The sequence below is a fragment of the Enoplosus armatus genome, chromosome 2 (assembly GCF_043641665.1).
Source record: "Enoplosus armatus isolate fEnoArm2 chromosome 2, fEnoArm2.hap1, whole genome shotgun sequence".
Taxonomy (NCBI): Eukaryota; Metazoa; Chordata; class Actinopteri; order Centrarchiformes; family Enoplosidae; genus Enoplosus; species Enoplosus armatus.
In genome coordinates, this window is record NC_092181.1 from 21,283,834 (window position 1) to 21,302,703 (window position 18,870).

An 18,870-nucleotide genomic window follows, 5' to 3' on the forward strand; every position below is an offset into this window, starting at 1 on the left:
GTCTTTGTGTTCAGTACATCCAACAGGTTGGAAGTGGCCTGTTGTTTGCGAAAGCTAGTTTAGGTTAAGTGCGTCGGCGCTGGCAGTGAAAGAATCTGAGGCCCAGTTTTAGTTGGCGCTGGGCCTCAGGATCTGGTGGCCCAGTTCTTCTCACCTCCAGGCATGCCAAATCTGGAGTAATCCTGCCTGTTTACGCTCAACACTGTGTACACAAGTAGACCTTTTACTGTGTTTGTAGAGGTCAACTCTCATACGAGATACGAAGAGAAAACTGGCAAGACTTCCTGGGAATGTGAGCACTTTAACTTTACTTTTAGTGGCTGTTGATGATCTTCACTACTCTTACAGTGAAAGAGCCATAAACAAATTCAGTGAAAAGTGGTCTTTATTTTTCAGGAGAAACATTACATCAACCTCACAGTGTAGCTGCTTACAAAACAGTGATATCACATAAAAGCCAAAAAGTGACGTTCGTAGCAGAATGTTGTTTATTGATATGACCTAAAAACTGGATTGTCAAACGACATTGAAATCTTTTGATAGCAAAAAGGGTTTCAGCCAGTTTGCTGTAAATATTTTAATATGTACTCACAAACGACCAGAACCTGGATCAGATTCCACCATCATATTGTGCTTATGAATAGCTCAATGCTGATGGTTACATATAAAAGGTTTGACTCACAGTTACACAACAGTCCATTGGAAATGATTGAAGTTAATGACTGTAGTGAAAAGGCTTCCACTTTGCCATTTTATCTTTAAAAACAAAGTACTTGCAAATACGAAATGTAAAATTGTGTTCAAGTACGACTGACTTATCAAAATGTGCCTCAAATAACAGCATCGTGCAAGTGGGCTGGCTTTACTCATGCATGCTATGAAGCCTGACCCCCACTAATTTGAGGACATTTACAGGCAATGGTTTATTCAAAAAAGTCCATATTTAGAAAAGAAAGACATCATGAAACAGATTAAAAACTGAATTCTGAGCTTTAAAAACAAAACAGAAGATAGCTTACTGGATGCACCTGAATCTGCTACACAACATTATCGAGTATCAAGTGTTGCATCCATTTAGGCGTCACACAAGTCATTAGGTACTAATTCAATGAATGATTATTTTTAGTTGTGCAACCTTCATGGCAGATTTTACTACACGGATTCAATAGTCAAAAAAAAAAAACAAGGAAGTAAAAAAAGGTACAGAAATAACACATGATCCCTTCAAATCAGAATATCGTCTTGCTTAGACACTCGAGTTAAAATAAACCGGCAACTCATAAAAATGCTGATGTTGGAGAACAGGAAGCCCATCTCTGATTTCATGATTAAAGGTCAAATTTCCTATCAGGCGGGCTCCCAATATTTTCCCTGAAATGTCTATAGTGTAAACAAAGAGGTATCTACTGGTAGCAAATTGTGTGCATGGAATTACAAGGTCAATTACATTTAATCTTTAAATTACATTATTTTATGCTTTTATTTTAGATTGAAACCTTTTTAGGTTTAATCTTTAGAATAGAAAACAAATGGGGTTTTTTTCTGCACGGATAAACATTTTAACGCCATATATCTCAGACATGTACTCCGCATAATGCCACGCTTGTGAAATGTGACAGCAAGTTTGCATCACATCTACTCTCCCAGAAATGTGTAAGCTGAGGTTTCAAGAGATATTCAGTCAGAAAGTGTAAACTAAAATAATGCACAAACACCAACCCATACACATCCTCAAGCCTTTCTTCTGCAGATGAAGGCCGGCGAGGCTGAAGTCTTCTGAAGTAAAGACGACATCAAGGAGAAAAATACATCTCTTTGGTCAGCATTGACACAATGCATGGGATTTGTTTCTTTGCATCAAAGCCTGGTGAATTGGAGACAGACACAAACTCTACTGCCACCTTGTGGTTCACTCGTGTCATGATGTGCAGGAGCTCCAACTCTTTTCCGTATTTGCTGATCATATCGCACAGTGACTGCATGAACCAGGACCCGGTCATAGTATTCCTCCATGAGTAGTAGCCTGTCAACAGATGAGTAACAGAATAACGGACGTATCAACACAATTAATAAAAGGGGAACAATAAGTATACAAAAAGACCTGTGTTTGTGTGTATGAGTATTAACCTGGGGCTGTGGAGAAGGCATAGAGGAAGTCAGCTTCCACAGGGATCTTGGTAGTGCCATCTTCTCCGCTGTCTGCTTCAATGCCTGCATCCAGATCAGTGCCTCTGCAAGCCTACTCAATGTGCACATTAACAAAACACGATCAGGTTACAGGTTAAACACTTACTGTAAGCAAAGTCCGAGGTAAGATGGTGTGGGACGAAAACTCTTAAGAGTACCTGGATGAAGAAGAGTTTGGGCTTTCCCACCAGTGATTTGCAGTGATCGCCTCGAAAAAGTGATGTGAGGTACTTAAGCTCTATGGAGCCATCGGTACCGAAGAACACACCCTCATCTCCATGACTCAACAGAACACAGATGAACGAGGCGGAGCTGCTGTGATCCTCCTTCGACACTGAAAATATATATTTATTTAGATTATGTAAAGGACAGCAGGTGAAAAGAGTCAATAGTTTGGAGCCTTTTTTTTTATTTTTTATGAAACATGCATCAAACTTACCAGAAGTTAAAACGTGTTTCATCTGATCGACTGTCTGGTCATTGTAAACCTTCACTTGGTAACCCAACTTCGTGAACACTTTCATGGCGTTGGCTGCATCTACATCTGTACCATTTCGTTTATTCATGCCTAAAAAGAGATTTTTTTTTTCTGGTTACTTCAACACAATGAAAATAATTTTTAAAAAAGGAGGCAACATCTCTTACTTCCTTGTAAGTAGATTTAAACATTAGCACACACTTTGATACAAAGCATGTTGATTTACTGTATTTTCCTAACTTTAATTTCATCTTTTTACAGCTTGTAAGTTTTAGCAAAGACACTACAAAACCTTCTGTATTATTTTACACAATTTGTTTACGTGCCACACAGAGCCATGGATTCAGGCTCTGTTTCTGTGTCTTGATCTGACATTTACTTATGGCCTAACATTGCTGCATTTTGAACAAAGTTGATGCCAGACTACACCATCTATTCACACGACCACTGCCTGTCTGGAGCCCTTGGGTTCAGGATTGAACACCTCTAGTCTAATATCTACAGTAACTGTGGTCACATGCTCTGATTGTAAGAGTGAGTACATAAAATCTAATTGGCTTTTGCACAAAATGATGCAATTTTCTTGGAAACGTGCGTGGGGGACTACCGAGTTACGTCTAAGGGTGCACAAATCTTCCATAACAGGACTTTTTTCTTGGTTGAACAGCTGAAAACAATCAAATGAGCACTGCAATACAGGCTTAACCACTGCTGATGTTTACCCAACTCATATGATGTGCTTGCTCATAGAGCATTATGCTGTTTGTAGACCAAGCAGTCATGTGTACTCAGTTAGTCCTGCTAGACGGGTTTGTCAAACACAAGTCTGACAGCAAAATAAAACCATTATACAGGACCTCCAATGCTCTATAAGAGCAGACTGAAGCTGTGTTCACCTGCATTGATATCCAAGGTCCTCTCAGGATATAATAATAGAGGCTCTTTCAAGAATAGCAGACACTGCTCTTCAGCTTTTCAAGCTTATATTGCACAATGCCCCTAAAGGGTAGACAAGGACTGAGGTCAACTCAAGGTTTCATACAGTATCTCCAACTATTGTAAACATCAAGCCTTCATATCCTCAGAGAAGCAAGTGCTGGATGAATTATCCCCTACAGATCCTTCAGGGGCAGACATGGTCATGCTTCACAAAAAGATTATGAACACCCAAAGGACACATCTGACAACAGCTGTAATGGCTGTCTTTCGGTATCCTGCTACCCAAAAAACAACACTACCAGAATATCCAAGTGACTTGTCCATTAAATAAATAGACAGCATGAACAGTCTTATACACAGACTTATCCACAGTCCACATTGAACCTGGAAGAGGAACTAATCAAAGAATGGATTCCCATGTGATGTATGTCAAATCATAATGCAAGTCATGCGGGTAGCTGAACTTCCTGAAGATCCAGCGGTAGTACTTGTTATTGAGTTGTCTTATCTTGTCTCAAATGCAAGGAGGCACACACAAATATTAGTGCAACTGCCTGCTCGTTCTTCTCATTCTCTCTCAAGGCAACATAAGGACGGCCACTGAGCCAACTTGAACATCTAATTAATTGACATGGGATGCAGCTAAACGGTATCCACAGCAACACGTGTAAATTGGGTCCCTTAGCACACCTATCATCTCATGAAGGTGTGGATGCAAGATGATTGACCTGCTTTGTTGTACACTGAGATGGTGTTAGTCAGAAGCAAAGCCTCACTTTACTGTTGCCTCCACAAAAAAGCAGTTTCGGCTCTCTTAGACCAAGATGTCTGTTTCTATATAAAGACCTTTCATGGAGCACACACAACTCCAGGCCATGTATCATCGGTCCTGCTGTATACAACATGTTGGAGCAAACAGCTAAGTTGCAGAGGGACAGACAAACCCTACAAGCTCCTCCACCTTTCTGACAGCGATGTCCTTGCACCAAATGAATCCATCATAATTAATTCACCAAATAGACAAGCTTGTGTACACCAACTGGGAACCACGGGCACCTCTACAGGCAGCTAACCTAAACTCCTGATGAAAGTTTTAACAGTGTACATTTGAGCCAACTGACCCATAAACCTTGTTGGTTTAGTCTAGATTAATTTAGCATTTCAAAATGGCACACTTCCAGTTCCTGTGGGAACCCAATATCAACAGAGAATGAACACATCAAAGAGGAACTACAAGTCATTATTTTCATTACCTTGTAACAGTCACAACAAATTGCTTTTGGATAATAATTTAGTGTATAAAATATAACAAAGGACAAGCGCCTATCGTGAGAACCTAACACAGTTATTTTGTTTGACTAGAGTCAAAAACCCAAGGGTATTTACTATTTAAAATTACAATGATACAGAGTGAAGAAGGTAAGTAAATATTCAACTTTAAGTATTTGTTACCACCAGATATTGTTTTACAGTTTCAGCACTAAGCACAACATCAGAGATTAAATTTAAACCTGATTATGTATCAAATATAATATTTTACAATGGTAAAATACATCCACAGCAGATTCATTTTGAATATGCTTCATCTGAAAATATACGTGACCCCAGCCGTGACCAAAAAAACCCCCAAATAAAATACCTGTTCTTCGGTCAAAGTTCTTGTTGTTGATGATGATGCACTGGCCGATGCTGGGGAAGTTAAGGCTGTATCTGAAGCTGTGGGACCTGGGTTTGGCATCCACGTCCATGGAGGCAGAAGCAGACAAAGATACCTCTGACCTGAGGGACAGCAAACCATAACACGGACTAGAATTAAAATATAACGTAACAGCACGATATATTTAACCTCCTAAGACCCAAGCTCTATCTTAATTTCTCTTTGTTATTTGGGCTTATTGGGACATGATAAGTATAAAAACTAAGCATCATCCGTTGACATGATGTGGTTCTGCGTACGGGGACAATTTTGAATTTCCATATAAGCAGAATTAAGTATTATGGTATAACCCAAAATGTGATGTCCATGCATGTGGATGCCAGGTCCTAGGAGGTTAATGCACGACGAAGAAAGAGCTAATGGGGATGAAGCAGTGGAAGCAGTGTGATTTAAAGGCCGGCATTTATGCTTCTTATGACATGATTAACTCGATGCTAAGACAGTTTAATTAACTACAGAATTAACGTAACGTGCACAAACAGCTTATATGTGATAGCTAGCGGGTGAACATGATATGCTAGTGACTGTTTTCTGGGAAAATAACGACGACTGAACAGCTTCCTCATGACTGTCTGCTAACTTGCGCTAACGAGCTGATAAAGATCGCTAACTAGCTAAATTAACCGTCACTCACTCTTGTCCATCGCCTCTTCTTGCGTCTATGGAGTCTTTTGCAGGTCCGTTTACCGACATATTTGTGATTAGGAGAATTAACCTCAAAGTACACAGTGAAATTACACACCCGAACCCAGCACACAACCAATGCTAACTGCTGGTGTAGAGACGTATTCAAGCAAGCTGGCTGCTCCTGTCTAGTAAACAAAGATGCTGATGTCATGCGGAGATGCACTCGTTTTATCCTCCCACGCCTGCCGTCAGAGAGGCGAGTCACACAGCAACAAACTCCTCTGATGAGGCCCGGGGCTAGGGTTTCTAGAAATACTGACGACAAACAAACAAGGAAACCTGTAAATAAATGTATATTGTATTTATTCCATTAACTAAGATAATGTTTGCTCCAATCACTCCACCCCGCCCACACAGCCCCACCCACCCTCCACGTTGAGGTGTGGAATGCTGTTTCCAAGCTGCTTCTCCACACTGCTAGTAATTAAATTCTGGTATTGCAATCTGAAAAATTATTTTTGTTGGCCTAAAAGTTGTCGAATTTAAATATAATAAATCTCAAATTACTACTACTGTAAAATACACACTGTGTAACTCCCCCAAGTCCCTAAAATCCCTCACATTCCCAGAGAAAATATGGCCCTGCTCCTGATGTTACTGTACTACATGTTGTGTCAAGAGATTTTGATGCATATAATCTATTTTTTTTCTTTTTAAGTGAGGATTCAAACTCATCTATCTCATCCTGGAGTCACATAATGTATCACAAGCCTCTAGCTGTCAGTCACACATTAATCAGATGTTATTATACTGTTGTAAGAGTTGTAGTCTCTAACAAAACTAAACCCTGACTTGTCTAAAGCCTGGTTACTTTCCAAATTAGGATTTTTCTTACAAAACATACAACCAGTTTATAAACTATGATACATTGTTAAAGACTAAACTATCCAAGAGAATAAAAAGTATTCACAACTAGGTCTACCAGCCTCAACACTCAAATACAGCTTACATATTAAAGCATCAGTAATGGCCCATTGACACAGTTTAATACTAGTGGCTATTTTGCATGAGTCATTTTACTTTTGATACATTTTGCTTATGGTACCTCTAGTTCTCTATTTTACTGAAATATAATTTTAGATGCAGGACTTTTACTTGTAATAGGGTATTTTTATATGGTGGCAATGCTACTTTTACTAAAAGATTTGAATACTTCTTGCACAACTGACAGTAAAATTAGACATAATGCTAGCCCATAATTGCTGTTCAACCATGGACACTTTTCACAGAAGACATTTTGACGTCACAGTAGGAAAAACACAGGTGTAAATAATAAACTGAATTCCATTTAGCTGCTTCAGTTTCCAGGTCTATCTTTGTAAAATACACAGATGGAGCCATATATTTCCACCTAGACATCAGTAAAGATGTATTTCCGTACAATATGACTCATGTCAAATCAGATTACTATTTGAGTCTGCATTTACTCATGTAATTAAATGTGGTCAATACTGTCTACACACTAGTGTGAGCAGGTTGAAATAAAATTATTTTCAAAATACACCAAAAATATGCACTTCATTTCCATTCAGACTTTAATATTGTCAACCTCTAACACAATCCTGCTAAGAAACTGCATTGAAAGACAGAGAAGGTGAAAAGTATGCTCAGAACAGTGAGTCAATACATGTGCATATTTTAACTAATGGACATGTCTGCAATTACTGAACATGGTTTAGGAAAAGTTTTCAAAACAAACTTGCAAAAACAAACTAACAAACTGTTCAGTAGCCAACATCAAAAGTTGACCGTTTATCAGTCAAACCACGTAGGGAATGATAAATAATGGATGTACTGTACGGAAGTGCAAGAACACCTTCAGTCTACATTTCTGAGTTGTGGGAAGTTGAGCATTGTGTATAGTGACAATCTCCACAGTGCAGGGCAAAAAAAATAACAGCTGGAAACAATAAAAGGGGAGAAAAAGGTATAAACTTAAGAAAAAAAGTTAAAAACACACAGATTCAATGATGGGGCCACACAATTTAGAACAGTGGCCAAAAAAAAATCACGATTATATATATCTGTTGAAAAAGACGACAGTCAGAAATCTGTGAACTCATTCTGTAATAAGCTGTACATTCCTCACACATAGTCTTCATCATCTGTTTAAATGATGTATGATGCAACAATAAATCACAGTAAGGAATGGTTCAGACCAAAAGAAATTAATATCATTTAAAAGCTATCCTAGCTGGTAGAGGGTGACTCAAGGTAACATGGTACACTCAGCTCAGACAGTGAAAATGCAGTTCTGAGAAAACAACAATGAAAAAGAAAAAAAAGTGCATCACCGGCATTAGATTCTCTATCAATATAACCAGTTAATATCACAATTACTATTTCATATATTTACACAGAAATATTTGCAACATTATGTTTTGTGATCTTCATTTTCAGTGTCCTCCTTTTAAGTACACTTGAATACAAAATTAAATTTAGATTTTCATCAACTGCACAGTCCTTCCACTCATATGACAAACAACAACAGAGACAAGTACAATGACAGAAGTCAGTTTTTGCAGTTCTAGCATTCTCGCTTCACACATTTCATTTTGTGCCACATATATACGCACTGAGGCACTCTTATTGCTGTCTGTTAAAAGTCTACACACACAAAGACTAAAATAACCTAAATCAAGATTAAAGCTATGATCAATACACATTTGAAGGAAACCAGGAAGACAACAACACTTTGCCTTATGTTTCATTTCACTTCACTAATCATCAAGCCAGTAGAAATCAGCACACAGCTCAATGACAACTTGGAGCCCGGTTCTGCTGCTCTTAAATCAGCCTCAGCTGCTCAAATGGTGAGCCTCGACATTTACTTTGAAAGCAGAACTGAAATGGTTGATCGAAATATTAGTAAGAGCACAAACTTCAGGTATGAAAACACAAGTCTGACATTTGTGTACTTGGTTGGAGAATCAAAATAGACTTCATAACACATTTTACATAATATAAGGTCAATCAATACACAATTTGATTTCATCTTACGAGGCTCTTGCTCTCAACAACAGCTTCAAAGAGCTTAACTTCAACTTAACACCCAGATTTAGTTTGAACATGCCCCCTTCACAAATTTTTTAAAAATGCATCCGCTGCCCATCCTAAATGTCAGGGGGGTGGAGGTGGGTGGTGAATGTGACGTTGCCTCGTAGTTCAGTGGCCTGGTGTCCCACAAAACATAATAGATTTTTCACAGGATTTTGGGGGACAGAATTACTGTTTTTTCTCTGTAAAAAAATGAAAATAACTTGCTGTAATAAACACTATAGAATGGGAACATGATCAAGTGTAATAGAGTGACTGTAAATGTAATACTAACTCAAAAAATGTCGAAAGAAAAAAAACTCATTCAGTTCTGAATGCCCCTCCCCCATTGCTGGCAATAGTGCCATTGGTATTTTATCCATTTCATATTTTAATTGGTACTTATACAAATTTGTTTGGTACCCTTATTTCAGTTCATTCATCATTCAATATGGTTTCATATTAAATAAAGAACATATATTCTGTTAAAATTCATGTGGTACACAGAACTATCATTATTCTTCCTCAAGAAACCCATGAAATGTCATTCTTAAATGGCGAAGAAAAGGTTACTATTACTAATATCAGGGTAAAAAAATGACAGATCTTGAAATGTAGTACTTGAGTGCAAAAATGAAAAAAAGGCTAATATGTAGGTATAGTTGTTGTTTCACTTCATAAAGTGGAATAAAGTAGCACCGCAAATCACAGCAATCAAGGCAAACTCTGGATCATGTCTTGGTGTTTGTGACACTTCACATTTTCACAGTCTGAAAATAACTGTTGAAATATGCCATTAATTACTTCTTCAGGAAACAATATTTATCTCTCCTTTGTCAGAACCACTAAAGCAAATGCATCTATGCATTTGATGTGCATGTGAATATTTACCATGTGAAGTACTAAAAATGTTGGGTATACTTGCTGGGGAAGCTGGAATAAATTCACTGCTAAAATAATCATAATCAGGAATGTACAACAAAAACAAACACATACAAGTTAGGTCCTAGCGCACTCTAAGAAAAACTTGTATATTGTAAGATGTTAGAATTATGCCTTTGGCAATAGTGCCTTTAAAGAAAATGCATAATGGAATTACCAGAATAACCTGTTGCCAAATGCAACTCAAAGGCTGTACCAAGACGAAGATAAACATCAGTGTTTGAGAATTCTGAGCACTAATCAGCTGCAGTGTTACAACAATGTGCATTGTATCTACGTTGAGGGTGAAATTCAGATGCCCTCAATCCTGAGCAAATCACTGCTGGAAAAGGGGAGCCGAGTGGGGGGGGATCAGTTGAAACTACAGACATTGATGATTGGTTGATGTCAGGCTTGATTTCCCACTTTAGCTGATGTAAGGTAGGTCACCTCTTACCATCTTCTCATTTGTATGCCACAGAGGAAAACAGGCCGACTCGGCTGGGATCAGAAGATGTCAGGGCACATGTCCCAGCTGCCTTGGTCCTTCGCCTCCCAGTAACCGCCCTTGTAGACATGCAAGGTCTCTCCGGATACGGGGTCATCTAACTTCTCAAACCACAGTGCTTGGTGGTTGTCTTGATGGGCGCCTAAAGGAAGAGAAAGAATATCTTTTACCAAAAAGAGACCTGAGGTGAGGATTGAGAAGCCACTGAGCCATGACAACACATCATGCTTAAATTAAGCCGATGCGCTCTCAGATGGTTGACTAAGAGATAGAGATATTTAATGTTTCCGATCGCTTGGTCTTCAGGTGCACCTTATTCAAAAACAAAGGAGGAATTATAGATAAGTACTCAATGAAATCACCAATTTGCTCCTCTGTCATGTGGAGAGAATAAGGCTCACAACTAGGACCACAGTATACTGATCAATGACAGACAAACTGCTACTCTAAAATATTCAGTTACTAGGTTTGTGCCATTCTACAGTCAACTACAGTCTTCTATACGGTTCCCTTAAGACTACCAACACAAATCTAAATATCAAAAAACTAAATAAAACAGGGGATAATAATGGGGAGCAACACTGATGTTACTTGCTTTTGACTTGAGCTCCATAAGGACCTTCCTTGCCCTCCACTAAGTTGCAAAGGATGTAAAGAGGAAATGATGGAAGATGAACAGGTTTGTTTTTAATCTAGATTAAATTCAATTCCTAGAAAATTTGAAATAATTCACACTGTATGCATTGTCATGATCAGAATACTTGCTTAGATAAGGGAAGAGCGATGGTCCATAAGGGGCTGAAAATAGAAGAATGACGGATGAATCTTTTAGAGTTAAGAGATAAAAGATTGGGTATGATCTGAAGATACAAAGAAGAACAAAGAATGAAATGTAAGGGACTACTTGCATGCAACAGGTGTATGAGGGGGAGAGTCCTCTGTGTCAGCTGAACACCAGCACAAAAAGAAAAGATGTGAATCCACAACTCAATCCAAAATCCACACAAAATTCTTGTTTATGTTCATTTTAGAAGTGCTGTGTGTAGCATTTGAAGCAAAATAGGCTTGTGTAAAATACTCTGAAAGCTAAATATACCAATTGTGAACAAAAGGCAAAAGTCTTGACACATTTTGACCTTTAACTCATACACCACTTCCTGTCACAAAGAGGGTATTTTCTTCTTAAGTTGCACTAAACTGCCCTCTTCCAATATGTAAGCAAGATTATTATTTTTTGCCATAAAACTAACCAATTACAACCAATTTTATCTGACTTGGTGGCAGTGTAGAGGCTGATATAAGCTACAAATATTGAAGTGAAGTATATTTAATGTCCTCTGTCAACCTGATCAGTTGAAAATGCCTAGTGAGGGAATCTTGAGTGCCTTGTTTCAAACAGCATGCAACAAAACGCAAGTTATTTCTGCATCAGCATGTGAGTAATTGTGACGTCACTAGTATTGAAATAAACAAGCGAATCAACCTCGAATGGATCTACATGGGTCATTTCCTTCTCACTGCTCTGTTAAAATGCTACACAAAGCACCTTCAAAAGTACATATTATGTAAAGCTGTGAAGTGATACTTGCTTTCATCAGAAACTTCATTTGCTTCTGTGCCAGTCTCCCCTGCATCAGCTACATGGAACAGAAATGGACGAAGGGATGGTAAAAGGTGAATGATGTGTTTGCCAGATGATGTAGAAGATATATAGCACCTTCCTATTACACACACATTCATATTGTACATGTGTTGTTGCATCTAGAGTTACTATATAGTGCAGGTCAAGGGTGGGAAAAGACTACAAGAAGAGTACTTGCTTTTCAAGGGTGAATCATTGATTGAATCCTCAGTGACAGCTTAGGGTTGAGACAGAGACAAGCAGACAAGGTATTCCAAGACAGACAAAGTGGACAAAAAGATGAATGGATAGAAAAACATAGGACAGAAACACAAGAAAAATAGATAAACTCCAAAACAAAGCTCATTCCCTTCTTTTTTTTATTTTTTACCTTCCTCTGGTGAACTGGCTGCTTTAACAGCCTCTCTCTCCCTTTCTCTGCGGGTGGTGCGCTGTTTTTCCTCCAGCCTCTGTTTCTCTGCATTAGCCTCATCCCAACGGCCGTCCTCCATTAACCGCTGGTCAGGGCGTCGTCGACTGTCTGTTGGCGCCACTCCGTCTTCAGGTTCATTGAGCGTCAAGGCCAGTGAGGAGAAGTAGTACATGTTCTCTGCTCCCTCTCTGTAAAGTCATCACCATGAAAGATCAGGTCAAAGCTTCAACAATTTACATACAGCCCTACCTCTACAGCTCCATTTGTTTAAAAGCACTTTCAACTTTACCAATACTACCAATCATCTTTTCCACAGAAACTCACGGTAAAGGGTTCTTTGTCCAGATTTCTTTGGCTTTGAGGGTCTGATAGACAGTCCTTTGTTTGCCTTCAGTGCCGTTCTCGCCTTTACTGCTCTGCATTACCCTGGAAAACTCCATCTTCTCATCCCAGGTTCCTGACAGCACATAATGGGCCTTCCCATCCTTATCCGTTACTACTCCTGTTACCTGGGAGACAAAAACAGCTTTCAGTTAAGCGTGCAATCAAAGAGCCAACGATAGGTGGTACAGGGATTCACATTATACTGAGAGTTGTTTAAAATGTTTTGTCCTTCCCATTTACAAACATGAGCATGGGCAGAATATTGGAAAAATACCAATATAATGAAAAAATAATTGCATTAGGCCAAATAAAGTGAGTATATTTTATTCCAATTTGTTGAGCCTATAGAGATATCATTATGATGCAGCATCAAGTCTATCCCAGATCGTTACTAAAATCTAATCAGCTGTTCCTTAGCCCCAGGCCTATCTAGTCACAGAAATTCCCAGTGATACATTCAGTTATTTTTTAGATGTTCTGCTCATTGACAGACAAACAAACTGATAAATCAGGGATGAAGACATCCACCTCTCTGGCAAAGGTAATCAGTCATATTTTTGATGTAAGCTACTGACTAAGGAAACAAAGCTCAATTTAATTTATTACATATTGTTGAACTGTGTTCTTTTTCTCTTTTTTATATACAATATTATGTGACTTGGTATTATACATCTTCCTGTCAGCTCTGGCTTTAAATACAGTATGTGCTATATAATAAAGAAAAAGACCCACCTTTCTCGGTACATCTCTGGAGAAGTAACTGTAGGGAGCAAACTTGAGGTGGCAGCGGTCTCCTGTCTTGTGGTTCACAACATCTATCTCTCCTGACTGGAAGGTGACAAAGAGAAGACACAAAATTATTTGTTGTTGAAAATTTAAAGGATCATTTATTTATCTCTAAGTAGTTACTAGTGGTGTTGAGGTTTCGTCAGCTTTAAATTTACCTGATCAATCCATAATTTTCCAACAATGATGTTGTGTACTGTTGTAGTCACTTTCTTCCAAGAGTAGTGATTGTTGCTCTTGTCAAATAGACACTGTATAGAACCTGGGGATAGAGAGGGAATTATGTTAAAGCTGGCAGTGATCATTTTAACCTGCTGTGGCAAAGACTAAGCCTTTGTACATGGGACGCCTGCTCTACCAAGTGAGCTACAGGGCGCCCCCTCAAACTGGTTTTCATATTCTTCAGGTCCGCATTCAACTAGATTAAACCCAATATAAAGTGGAAGCATTTTACCCTCCTGCATTAAAACATACAGATGTTTTTTTAACCCTGAAACAAAAAGTGTATTCTTCAGGCTTGCTATTTGGTCTGCACACACTCACCCAAAGGCATGATAGAGAGATATTTTCCTCTAAACTTGCTGGCCAGGGTAATTTCTTGTCTGAGGCTCCAGCCCTTTTCAGAGATGGCATGGTGAGCTGCAGCAGGTGGATGATGACTCACCTGATAAGAGGCGAGTGAAGTGAAGAGACAGAAGAGATAACAGAGTCACAATTTGACCAAAACAATTATGCGATGGCTTAAGACTATTCAAGCAAATAAACATGCTTACATAAACATACTTCAAGCATGTTTAATTTAGAACTGGAATGTGGTCAAGCATGAATGTGATCCTGTATTTGAAATACATTTCAGTGTGAAAGGAAACAATTATAGTCTGCAAAAGGCACTACATGTCCAGTGTTGGTTTCCACGTACCTGTTCACAGAGGGAGCGATAGCCACACTCTCTTAGCCTATCAAGCTCAAAGGTTTCTCCCAGCAGTGGATTGAAGGGTTTTCCTGTGCGGTGGACAGTGGTGGAGTAGGAAGAGACTGTGAAAGCGGCCACATAACACATCTGCTCTAGTGAGCTCTGACATTTAGCAGCCTTATCCAGCAGCTCGTAGTACTCCAGGTCTTCAGATAGACGTTGCAGCATTGAGAGAGGCTCATTGAAATTCACCTAGTAGGCACAAAGTCACAGAGAGAATAAGTCTGATTACTTCTGATTATGCTCTCTAGTTCAAGCCACTTTGATACCAACAAGAATATGTTTCTTACAGGCATTGGTATCTTTGAGAGCTCCTTTCCAATACAGTTCTTCATGATGCTCCACAGATTGAGGTAATAGTTGGGCTTGTCGGGGATACGAGTCCGTCTTTGTCTAACTGGCTCTAGCTCAAGAGGTTGTGGAGATTCTGGATTGGATGCCAAAGACAGTTCATCAAACTGGAAGAAGAGAAGGAAAACGGCCTTAAGCGTCAGGTGTGGGGTGTTGACAAGCAGAGGAGAAGACAAATCAGAACTTGCTCGCAAAAAACAAACTTAACACACATTTACCGACTGATCGTCCATTGTAATCTCACTGCTGATCCCACTAACGTTGCTGCCAGATCTCCTGGAGGACAGATGAGCAACAAAGCAGAGCAAAGTTTAAAACAAAGCAGTACACAAGGAGACAACGCCCCCCCCCCAACAAAATATGAGGTTGAGATTTAAAAACAAAACAAAAAACAGACAGTTAATAACCTGTGATACTTGGGGTCAGCAGGGACAGTAATAAACTCTGCTGGGTCTTCCATAGCATCAAAGAACTCATTGTCATCATCCTCGTCACTTGCATCACCTTTTCCTGAAACACCACCTAAGGTCAAGAGAGATGGTGAAAAAATAAATGACTAAATGGCTCAACTGGCCATGCTTTGGGTCACATCAAGGGTCAAAACACAGAAGTTCAATTGGGGACGAGAGCCTTACCTTTGTTGCCTAAAGCGGGATTGCTGAATGAAGGCGGGAGAACTGTAGCTCCTCTGAAAGCTCTTTCCAAGTGGTTGTGCTGTTTGGCCAGCTGCTCCAGAGTCTCTTCCAGCCGTATCCTCTGATCTCTTTCAACCTGTAAGGCTTTCTGCCAGCGCTTACTGTGGCTCTGGGCCAGGGACAGGAAGTCTCTACATGCCTTTGGGAGAAGGCAAAAACAAGAGCAATATCTCAGCAAGAGAGTCAACAACAATGTTGTGCGTTCTTCAGCAATTAACACTTGGGTGACTTACATTGATCATGGCATTAGAGGTGATTCTGAACAGTGTGGCTCTCTCTGTAACTTGTCTGATCTTTTCCCCCATGTCCCCTCCGACACGAATCCCCTCCAATTCTGACAAAGACCTGTATGGAATAAAGGAATAAATGACTGAAGGAACAAATAAACAGGCAAACAAAATACATGAATTACCATCACCCTTCTTTTCTTTGGATAATATTGTTTTTTTCTAAATGAATCAGACTGCTCAGTCTGATAACCAATACCTTTGGAGGGCAGACCCATGCTTGACAATGAGATCGTTGCAGGTGGTGAGGTCCTCCACCTTGCTGTTGAGTGTGCGTAGTGTGGACTGGACTTCTGAGTTACGGCAGCCTCCACTCTGTCCTGAGGTAGGGGGCACTGCGGGACACTCGTCACCCGAGTCATCTAAGGGAGAGAACAGGGAGGATAATATGACCAAAAACAAAGAAATGTAATGATTAAATGTTGTATACATTGTTTAGCATTTTCATATTCTGTCTCCTGCATTCTCCACCATATTTGTTTTCCCTCTCACCAGATTCAGCCTGCATGTGGACGGCCTTTGCCTTGGCGAGCTCCAGAGCAGTGATCCATCGCTGGCGCTCTACTTCTGAACTGGCTTTCAAGTGGTAGGTCTGTGCTCCTCCGTTGGAAATGACAAAATTGCAGGAGTCCTCCACAGCAATATTGGCTGTGGCCAAGTTGATGGTGCCTCGGCATGTGTGACCCATCTCTGCCTGGGTCCTGGAGACAAACAGAATGAAAGACTGTCAAATACAGAGTTTCTAAAACCCTGTTGGGTAAGAAATTTTTTTTTTCTTGTAGGGCAACTGTATATTTGCTTAGAATATGGAATTTATAGTGCATATAGAGAGCTATTGAAGTACTACTTGAACGTACAGCTCATTTAAACAGCCTTTAAAAGGATAAAAAAAACACTAGGTTACTCCCTAAGAAAACAGTTTTAAATCAATTCTACAGCATTTTCGCCACCCCTGTGTTAAACTTTCAACATATATAATCAAAGTTAGCAACACCCCTGTGTGCCATGCCTTCTCCCTTAGGTACCACCTTGGCTGAAACTCCGTAAATTCATTACAAATTCAGTCATATACATGTTACTTACCTATAGTAAGACAGCAGTCCATTGCTCAGAACAAACCAGCGTCTCTGGTAACCTTTAATGTAGTTAGTCCATTTGAAGAGCCAACCCTTGTACATGTCTCCAGGGGTTGGAGTAGGGGGCTTAGGCTCCGACATCATGACAGCCTGTGGGTGAAGTTAGAGCCTGTGGGAAAAAAAAAGAAATAATAAGATTTACATTGATATTTCATTCTTGGACATACAACTGTTCAGTCTGCTTAATGTGCATTTGACACACGAAATATTTGCACAAACTGGTCTTATGGTTGCTACAGACACTCGCATCACAGAGTAAATTGGCTAGTTTATATCAACACTTTTTAATGAATTGTTTAATTAATTATGTTCATTGTGTCATCCTCTTATGACATCTATTCATTTGTATATGTATATGTATGAAGAAAGCATAATGATGTGTTGATTCAACTTACTGGTTCTTGAAATTGGAAGAAAAGTGTTATCATCAACAAACACTAATTTATACTAACCCATTAAGTAAATGCCAGTCTGCTGCTTAGATTTAGTGAATTTTCAATTTAAACTGAAAACTCTGCATCGACACAAAAATACTAACCTCCTAATGTTGGCTGCAATGGGTCGAATTTACGTTACACTGTATGAATGGATGCTGGCTGGTCCACATCTGACAATGTTTAATGTGACAACAGCTATGAACGTTAGCTAGGTAGTTAAAGCCATCTAAGCCCCCAAACATGAATCAGCACACTGAGCTAAATTTCTATAATCCCGCTATGATAGTTTGCAGTTTAGATTCAATGCACATTACAACATAACAACATATGGTGGAGTGCTGACATGACTCCAACAGTAACGTAAATAATCTGTTTAGCTAACCTTTAACGTCTCTGCATTGTAACGGCTACTCTCAAATATTGAGAAAACACAGCTCACTACCGACAACAGTCATTTTAACCCACCAGTTATTTGCCAGGATGACATGCAAGTGTCACGTAAACATAACCTGAGTATTGTGAGGTACTTCGAGGAACAAGAAGCCAATTCCAAACATCAAAGCTACTTAAAACAGTGTCCGTCACTAAGCTTGCTGCTAGCTAAACAACAGGAAGCTGTCACACAGCCTGACACGTCGTAGACGATGCTAAATATGATCATTTTTTTTACAGTGCAACTCTGTTTCTTTATCCGATATTTTAAGTGACATTAAGACATGATCATATTTTCGTGACGCTTACCCTTGCCGTGCAAGACTTTTGCTATTAATGGGGTGCATGTCGTGTAGAATGAAGCAATGTTAGCTCGCTAGTGTTAGCTTTGCTAACTACTTTACTTTGCTACAGGTTGTGTAACAAAAAAAGCTTTCGTCGAGCCCCATAACCGTCAACATTAAGTTCCGCTAAGGACAGGCGACGTAACGTTAACGTTACTGAAACAAAACTGACAAAAACAACTTGCAGGTCGAAGCCAATTTACGAAAAATGACCTATAATCATTCTCATACTACGAGTCTTGATGGTTATTTGATCATCTGGACAAGTGTGCGAATTTTTTCGGTAGTAGTAAAACAATCGAATACAGTTAAAACAATTCCAATTCAGTGGTCTGTGCAATATTAACACTAGTTTTAAAAGAAAGTAAATGCTTGCTCATGTTTGAGTTACAATTGAATTGAGATGGACGCCCTGCAAGTTATCACCCACCACTGTCATGTGCCTTTTGATAAATCGTTGCAAGGCTGCCATCTAATGTATAGAAAGGACACCCTATTTTAGGACAGTGTCTAATGTA

General features: G+C 39.4%; 2 protein-coding genes across 2 annotated transcripts; both read right to left on the bottom strand.

Moving 5' to 3' along the window:
* Window positions 1-367: 367 nt before the first annotated feature.
* Window positions 368-6,084, bottom strand: casp3a (caspase 3, apoptosis-related cysteine peptidase a). The gene is made up of 6 exons (XM_070914291.1): window positions 5,956-6,084; window positions 5,244-5,383; window positions 2,627-2,755; window positions 2,346-2,521; window positions 2,128-2,239; window positions 368-2,023 (listed from the first exon to the last, which is right to left on the bottom strand). Exons 1-6 carry the CDS (start codon window positions 6,012-6,014, stop codon window positions 1,794-1,796), a joined length of 846 nt encoding a protein of 281 aa, XP_070770392.1. The 5' UTR covers window positions 6,015-6,084; the 3' UTR covers window positions 368-1,793.
* A 4,388-nt stretch (window positions 6,085-10,472) lies between these two features.
* Window positions 10,473-18,153, bottom strand: osbp (oxysterol binding protein). The gene is made up of 16 exons (XM_070916170.1): window positions 18,042-18,153; window positions 17,087-17,248; window positions 16,496-16,704; window positions 16,203-16,365; window positions 15,950-16,061; window positions 15,657-15,855; window positions 15,429-15,543; window positions 15,234-15,297; window positions 14,961-15,128; window positions 14,617-14,862; window positions 14,241-14,361; window positions 13,856-13,959; window positions 13,644-13,739; window positions 12,852-13,036; window positions 12,486-12,715; window positions 10,473-10,615 (listed from the first exon to the last, which is right to left on the bottom strand). The coding sequence occupies exons 2-16, from the start codon at window positions 17,221-17,223 to the stop codon at window positions 10,473-10,475; spliced, it is 2,292 nt and encodes a 763-aa protein (XP_070772271.1). The 5' UTR covers window positions 17,224-17,248; window positions 18,042-18,153.
* Between the last annotated feature and the right edge of the window lie 717 nt (window positions 18,154-18,870).

Bases quoted from the DNA above. Each gene is read 5' to 3' on its own strand.
- casp3a (XM_070914291.1), bottom strand. From the start codon at position 6,014: ATGTCGGTAAACGGACCTGCAAAAGACTCCATAGACGCAAGAAGAGGC. The intron at 5,384-5,955 runs GTGAGTGACGGT...GCTGTCCCTCAG, and splicing joins AGAAGAGGCGATGGACAAGA to GTCAGAGGTATCTTTGTCTG. The intron at 2,522-2,626 runs GTAAGTTTGATG...ATATATTTTCAG, and splicing joins GAAACACGTTTTAACTTCTG to TGTCGAAGGAGGATCACAGC.
- osbp (XM_070916170.1), bottom strand. From the start codon at position 17,223: ATGATGTCGGAGCCTAAGCCCCCTACTCCAACCCCTGGAGACATGTAC. The intron at 16,062-16,202 runs GTATTGGTTATC...TATTCCATACAG, and splicing joins CATGGGTCTGCCCTCCAAAG to GTCTTTGTCAGAATTGGAGG. The intron at 15,298-15,428 runs GTTATTAACTGT...TCTGTCCTCCAG, and splicing joins GCTGACCCCAAGTATCACAG to GAGATCTGGCAGCAACGTTA.